This window comes from Leptonychotes weddellii, chromosome 4 (genome assembly GCF_054177405.1).
Source record: "Leptonychotes weddellii isolate Sample4059 chromosome 4, ASM5417740v2, whole genome shotgun sequence".
Lineage (NCBI taxonomy): Eukaryota > Metazoa > Chordata > Mammalia > Carnivora > Phocidae > Leptonychotes > Leptonychotes weddellii.
The window spans coordinates 11,184,696-11,192,746 of NC_138372.1; the positions used below are offsets into that span (position 1 = coordinate 11,184,696).

The 8,051-nt window shown below is 46.7% G+C and overlaps 1 protein-coding gene across 1 annotated transcript in view; it reads right to left on the minus strand.

The window, feature by feature from the left end:
- Nucleotides 1-6,846, minus strand: part of SDHB (succinate dehydrogenase complex iron sulfur subunit B) — a 29,424-nt gene extending 22,578 nt beyond the window's left edge. Inside the window, exon 1 of the mRNA XM_081817573.1 lies at nt 6,646-6,846. Coding sequence (XP_081673699.1) covers nt 6,646-6,717 — 72 coding nt within the window. The 5' untranslated portion in view covers nt 6,718-6,846. The remainder of the gene's footprint in view (nt 1-6,645) is intronic.
- Nucleotides 6,847-8,051: the final 1,205 nt, after the last annotated feature.

Genomic DNA, 8,051 nt, shown 5'->3' on the forward strand with positions numbered 1-8,051 from the left:
AGCCTGGTGATGGGTATTAAAGAGGGCACGTTCTGCATGGAGCACTGGGTGTTATGCACAGACAATGAATCATGGAACACTACATCAAAAACTAATGATGTAATGTATGGTGAGTAACATAACAATAAAAAAAGCAAAAAAAAAAAAAGTGTCCTGAATTAAGTGAGGCTGAAAATATAAACATCAGATCTCAGTATGAGAAAAGGAAATACAGAGAGAAGGTGAGAATGAAGGTGAAGTGTTATTTTCTTTTATTACCAATCTGGCTAGGATCAGCAGTAAAAGGAACATCTTCCATCAGGGACTCCATCTTTTTTTTTTTTTTAAGGAATTAAAGGCAGGATTCTATTCTATTCCATTCTGTTTTATTTATTTTTAAGCTCTACGTGGGGCTTGAACTCATGACCTGGACAGCAAGAGTCGCTCCCTCTAGCGACTGAGGCAGCCAGGCACCCCCCAGGAACTCCATTTTGTAAAACAGCAGGAACATTTGGTTAACGCCACCTTGTGGCGTTTAAGACAAAGTGGACGAAGTGAAAAGATCACTGAAGATATTTGCTCCAGCAGCCTTCCGCTTGCTAACTGCCCCCACCTTGTTTTGGTTAGATTTAATGAGGTATAATTCATTACAATAAAATTCACCAATTTTAAGTGTATAGTTTGATGAGTTTTAACAAAGAAGTATAACTCCCACCACAATTATGACAGACCATTTCCATCTAGAAAGTTCTCTAGTGTTCCTAAATTTACAATCAGTGCCCTCTCCCTAACCCTTGTAACTGCTGTGCTTTCTATCACTACACATTTGCCTTTTACAGAATTTCATATAAATGCAATTGGACTTGGGTCTAGCTTCTTTCACTTGACATAATGCTTCTGGGATTCATTCACAGTGTTGTATATATCCAGAGTTTGTTGCTTTTTAAAAAAATTAAACTTTTCATTTTGAGATACCGGATCACATGCATTTATAAGAAATAATAATGAGATCTCTCATATCCTTTACTCAATTTCCCCCTGTGAAAACACTGTCCAAAACTACAGCACAATCCCACAACCAGAACATCAACACTGGTACAGTCAAGACACAGAGCATTCCCATCCCCACAAAGACCCCCCGTATTGCTCTTATCAAAGCCACACCCCACCCCTCATGCCTCCCTCCCTTCCTAGCCATCACTAATCCATCTCTATTCCCATAATTTTGTCATTTCAAGAATGTTATATATAAATGGGATCATCTAGTATGTAACCTTTTGGGATTGGCTTTTCTTTATTCAGCATAATTCTCTGGAGATTTATCCAAGTAGTGTTTCTTTTTACTACTGAGTAGCGTTTCATGGTATGATGGACTCCAGCTTGTGTAGCCATTCTCCCACTGAAGGACATCTGGGTTGTTTCCCGTTTTTGGCTACAATGAAGTTACAATGAATATTTGTGAACATGTTTCCACTTCTCTGGGATAAATGCCCAGGAAGGTAACTGCTGGGTTGTGTTGACAGTTGGGTGGGTGGCTGCCTTGCCTGTGGTAGATGCTAGAAGAAAGAGGGACAAAATGCCTTTAAAACATAACTCCTTCAATTTTTTTTTTTTGGCCAAAACATTAGTAAAGCTTGGACTTTCAAAAGAACCTGGGACTTTGGAGTTGCCAACTCTAGTTCCACGGTTGTGAAGGCTGCTTTAATAGTTCTGCCAGAGGGCAAAAGGCATCCAGTCCCAGGAAGCTCAGTCTCACTCCCACAAAGGCTTATTGAAGGTGAACGGCCACCACCTGCCACAGGTCCTCACCTTAACACCTCTTCCTAAGACCTATGTCTGCTTCATAGGCACTCTACAAAAATACAAAGGTCTACACTTGCTCATGCAGATCTCCCCAAATGTGATTAGGTTTTTCACAGATCATTTAAATTCTTATCCTACGAATGATGAGAGACAAAACAATGCAGGGGTGCATCACAACAGAGTACTATAAGGCAATGAGCCCTAACATAAGTTTTGGGGTACCCCAAAGTGTTACTTTTTCTAAACAACTAATTTAAATTCATTTTGTATATTTTATACAACACTTGGTGGGGTGGGGGGGGGGGTGGGATGCTTCCTAACAGGAAGCAGGAGAGAAGATATGGAAATCAAAATTACCAGAAGAGGCTGTGGTTCTAAGTGAAGGAGTGGTTCACTTGAGGGCTGCACTAAGAGTTAATCCAGAGGAATATGGCAGCTGCGATAAGAACAAATAAATTCGTGCAATAGAGAAATCTAAAAATTTGTTACACAGGTGTCCCAGTAGAAGTAAAAAACAAAAAACCAAAAAACCAAAAACAAAAACAAAACTTCCATTCACTGAGCCCTTACCATGTGTGAAATGCTGTACTAAATTGTCTCTAATCTTTACAACATCTCCACAACGGGAAATTTTATTATTCTCAGTTAAGAAACGAAAGTAAAAATCATACAACAAAAGAGCCAGGATTCAAACACGGGTCATTTGACTGCAAAGTTCAACGCTTTACTCATTCTGTCTGTGGCAAAAATGCAAATCCAAAACAGAACAGCACAAAAAGATAATTCCTTTTCACAAACAAACCTAAGAACACTCAACTCATACAATTAGCAAGATCTTAGGTAGTAGCTAGCCCAGACCTATTCATTTGTTTATTTGTTCAATAAATATTACAGAGTGGCTTCTATGTTCCAGGGACTGTTCTAGGCCCTGGAGATCAAGGGCAAAATACATGTACATTCTGATCCTTGTGGAGCTTACAGTGGCTGGAGGCACACACAAATAACATCGATAGTATGTGGGCCCAGGGGATAAGTGCAATGGGCGGGGGGAGGACAATAAAAAGGAGGGGTGGGGGTCCTGGCTATAATTCTACAATTCTAAATGGGGTGGCCAGGGAAGACTTCACTGAAAAGGTTGACAGTTGAGCAAGACCTGAAGGAGGTGAGCGAGCAAGCCATGCCTGTATCTAGGGGAAGAGCAAACTGGGCAGAGGGGACACTGAGCACAAATCTTGAGGTGGACACGTGTTTGAGGAGCAACAAGGTGGTCAATGTTGTTGAGAATGGAGTGAGTGAGAGAGACAGGAATGGGGAAGGAAATTAGGAAGTTACCAGGAGAGCCAGACCACATAGGACCTTGTAAGGTTTTTTTTGTTCTGTTTTGTTTCTCTATGCCCAACGTGGGGTTTGAATTCATGACGCTGAGATCAAGAGCCACACGCTCTACTGACTGAGCCAGCCAGGCACCCCTAGCAAATTTCTTTAAATGTACTCGATGGAGGTTGTGTATTTGAGATTCAAACTTCGGAGAATACTCTTTTTTTTTAAGATTTTAAAAAATTATTTATTCATTTGAGACAGAGAGATACAGAGAGAGAGAGAGAGAGAGAGAGAATGAGCAGGGGGAGAGGCAGAGGGAGAGGGAGAAGCAGGCTCCCCGCTGGGCCAGGAGCCTGACGTGGACTCGATCCCAGGACCCCGGGATCATGACCCGAGCCGAAGGCAGACGCCCAACCATCTGAGGCGCCCCCCCCTTTTTAAAAGATTTTATTTTAGAGAAAGAGAGAGAGAATGTGCAGAGAGGAGCAGAGGGGAGAAAACCTCAAGCAGACTCAATGCTGAGTGCAGAGCCCCACGTGGGGCTGAAACCAAGAGTCCAACGCTCAACTGCTTGAGCCACCCAGGTGCTCCCCCCTTTTTTTAATTAAGTAAGCTCTAAGTCCAATGTGGGGCCTTGAACTCATGACCCTGAGATCAAGAGTTGCATGCTCTACCAACTAAGCCAGCCAGGTGCCCCGGCCTTGTTATTTCTTTAGGAAAGTTTCCTTAAGGAGCAGGCTTGGAGCTCAATAGAACAGACACAAATTTGGAGGTAGGAAAGATGTGGAAATGGAGAGGAGGAAGGCAAAGGAGTCTGTATAAACCTGAGTAAAACGGAAAGTGCAGGCTTGTTTCTGAAATGTGTTAGTGGCACTGGTTTAAATCCAAGCTCTACCACTTAGTAGCTGTGTTTCTTTGGCAAATTACTTAACCTCTCTGATTCTATCTCCTCTTTTGTATAAAGAGGAGGAAATATTAATATCTACCTCATAAGATTAAACTGGAGGGTCAAGCGACTAGCATAGCCCAGAAAATAATTCTGCTTTCAACACTGGCAATATTATCAGTTTCTCTATTATTCTGATTGGCAGACAGGTATCCTAAGACCTGCCAGTGCTAAGAGCAATGAGATACATAAATGAGAGAAGGCGGTACTTGCCCTAACGTTGTTCACAGCCTAGACGAATAAGGCAACACAATCAATTAATACCTTTTTTTTTTTTTAAAGATTTTTATTTATTTATTTGACAGAGAGAGATAGCGAGAGCAGGAACACAAGCAGGGGGAGTGGGAGAGGGAGAAGCAGGCTTCCTGCCGCGCAGGGAGCCCGATGTGGGACTCGATCCCAGGACCCTGGGATCATGACCTGAGCCGAAGGCAGACGCTTAACGACTGAGCCACCCAGGCGCCCAATCAATTAATACCTTATAGCTAAACACTATAGGCAAGAACTATGGTTCACTGGTGCAGACTAATGCATAAAAGGAATTCAGAAGAGAAATCCTACCATATCTTAGAGTCCTAGGAACCTGAATATTACCTACTGATAATATACCAAGTTCATTATTGGATTCTTTTTTTTTTTTTTTAAGATTTATTTATTTGACAGAGAGAGAGCGTGCACATGCGAGCACAAGCAGGGGGAGTAGCAGGCAGAGGGAGAGGGAGAGGCAGACTCCCCGCTCAGCAGGGAGCCTGATGCTGTGGGGCTCCATCCCAGGACCCTGGGATCTTGACCTGAGCTGAAGGCAGACACTTAGCGACTGAGCCAACCAGGCGCCCCTCATTATTGGATTCTTTTGAGGTGGCTTTTACGGGAATGAATGCAGATGCCTAAGAGGTGGAGAGGAAGGACTCTTCTATTTCTCTGCCCTCAGGAAACCCTGCAACGGCCTCACCTGGAATTACGAAACTGACCTATGAAACTAGCCTTCTCCTCAACTCATTCATGGAAGAGAAGAGGGACCTGAGCTTTAGAACTCACTCTCATTGGTGGGGCTCTCACAACTTAATTGCTTGCTCAGCAACTATAAAAGGAACTGGTAAACAAGGTCATTATTAGTCATCAATTTAATGCTCAGAGGACACCAACCTGAGGCTCTGGTAGGCAGTCCTTCTTCCCTATCTCCCCCTTTCAGAAAGACTATAAAATGACTTGTCCCAGTTCACATATAGCATATTGGAAAGAGCTAGTACCAGAAGACAGGCCATACACACTGTGTTGCAGGGCCAGAGCAGTATTTTTTTTTTTTTTAAAGATTTTATTTATTTATTTGAGAGAGAGAGAATGAGAGAGAGCACATGAGAGGGGGGAGGGTCAGAGGGAGAAGCAGACTCCCTGCCGAGGGACTCCAGGATCATGACCTGAGCCGAAGGCAGTCGCTTAACCAACTGAGCCACCCAGGCGCCCCAGAGCAGTATTTAGAATGAGAGATATTCTCATGTAGGCACAAGAAGGGGAGAGGAACTAATTCTTGGTTCATCAGTGCCCAGATCTGTGCTAGGAGTTTTTCTCATACTATGTTCAAAAAACTGGATTTAGGTCCTGTATCTTCCAGTTCTTGGCCATGATATTTTGAACAAGTAAAATTTTCTTTCCCGGGCCTCAGTTTTCAAACTTCTAAAAAGGAGGTAAGAACTGCTATTCACCCACCTTGCAGGGGTTGTTGAGGAGCCCAGAGGAGGAAACAGATTTGAAAGGGATTTGTAAGTCCCTTATGTGTGCAATGGCAATTTCCCTTCCCCTTACAAAAATTCCCATTTACAATATAGATTAGAAGTGTGTGGTTTCCTGAAAATACAAGGGGGGTGTGGGGAAATGTATCACCGCACACTGAGTAATATAAACAAATACATAAGGGCAGCGCCAAGCTCTGTACCTACAAGATCCGTGCCAAAACTCTGCGCTCGGTATTGCTGTACGCCCCTTACAGACAGGGACACTAAGAGGATGACACTGCTGTAAGGCACCCAATCTTTCCCGCAAACCCCCCACTAGGGGAAGGGTCCAGATCCTTCAGGAGACAGAGTGATCTGCCTCCGTTTCTCCCTTCCCCTGCTCTTCCCTTCCCAATCCCGGTCCAGCCCGTTTACTGAGCCCTCAATCTTGCATCCTGGAGGAGACCTCGCCTCCCAGTTCCCATCCCTCTCACTCCCGCAGGTATGTCTCTTCCACAGGGGCTAGTTTGAAGACAGAGAAAGGGCTTGGAGCCCAAAGGTTTGGATTCGAATTCTGCTTCCAACAGTGTTATTCGCTTGCCATGTGACCTTGGGCAACTCGAGACCCCTCTCTGAACTTTTCTTTCTTATCTTAAAAAAAAAAATCGTCTTCGCCCTGATAACCTCCCAAGCTGCGGCGAGGGGCAGAAAGATAACGGACAGGGATGCTCCAGGCCCAGACCCGAGCACTACGCGGTGGGGGCGGGTCCTCCCCTTCCCTGAGGCCTTGCGCTGTGCTCTCTCGGCCTCCTCCACGGCCCCCTCAGCAACAGGCCGCCTTTATCACTCTCCTGCCTGCCCGCTCCCTCCCGCCCCGCACCTCACCTGCAGGCAGGCTCCGCCAAGGGTTGCAACCGGGAACCGGCGTTTCAAGGAGACTCCGACCACCGCCGCCATCTTGGCTTCTGACGTCGCGCCCCACCCCTTAACCCGAGGTCGCTTTCCGCCGTCGTCCCGCCCAGCACCGCGGCGCCGAGCCGGCGTCCACCCAGGACCCGCTAGCTGCGTTGGAGCCGCCGAGTGGGGGCGGTTCCGGGTTCCCGAGTGGGCGGAGGGAAGGCGGAGAAAGCCAACCCAAGCGTGCGCAGTTGCGGCGCGCGCGGCGCATGCCCAATTGGCCTCCCGCCTTCCTAAGGTGACCTTCCCAGAAGGGGGCGGAGTCTGAGAAGGAGGGCGTTGGAAGGACCGAGGCTTAGATGATGGGGAGGGAGGAGCCATCCGATCTGAGTCCAGTGCCTATCTTAGCCCCTTTTCTTCCTGAAAATTTGTCAGTAGTATCACTCATCTCTTAGTGATGAATTTAGTGGCTTTAGTCAGACAGTTGTCAGACACTGCGGTTTGCCCGAGACTGTCCTGGTTTCAGCACGGAGAGTCCTGCATCCCGAGAAACTCCTCGGTTGGTGAAGGAACAGAGGGGATGTCAAAGATGATGGGTCATCCATCCACCCACCCACCCACCCACCCATCCATCCACCCACCCACCCATCCACCCATCCACCCACCCATCCATCCACCCACCCATCCATCCACCCACCCACCCATCCACTCACTCCCTCATCCATCCATCCATCCACTCACCCATCCACCCACCCACGCACCCATCCATCCATTCATCCATCCATCCATCCATCCATCCATCCATCCATCCATCCATCCATCCAAAGATACACCAGCAGCACTGCTCTGTACTGGGCGCTGGGCAGCTGTAGTGAGTGAGCAAGCCAGGTACAGTACCTGCCCTCACCGGGTTTACTGTCAGCTAGGCAGGCAACCAGGCACTCACACCTCAGCGAGCTCTGCTCTGTAAAATAGTGGGGAGAGGGGAGCCAGCCCTTGGTGGCTTACTTAGCCATATAACACCAGAAACCATTGCTTGAGCACCTGCGATATGCCTGGCATTGGGATTCATCATCTCACTTAAGCCCCGCCAGCAGTCTTGTGCGAGAAGTCTGTGTGTGTCCATCTTCAGTTTAGTCCTCTCAGCTGCTTTCCCTGACCTCTCCGTGGCTCATCTCGGGGCCTGCCTCCTTCTGGGGGCTTGATTACTTCAGTCCTCCAAGTTGCTTGGTCTCTTGGGTCACCTCTGGCAAAGTTTATGTAGGCGGTTGGCTTTGCAGGTACCCGTGTTTGTCAGGAATGGCGTTTTCCCTTCCCTGCCTGCTTGTTTCTGACATATGAAGGGCACCTTTTAACAGTCTTTGGTTTTCTCACAGATCATTTAGATGTGACTG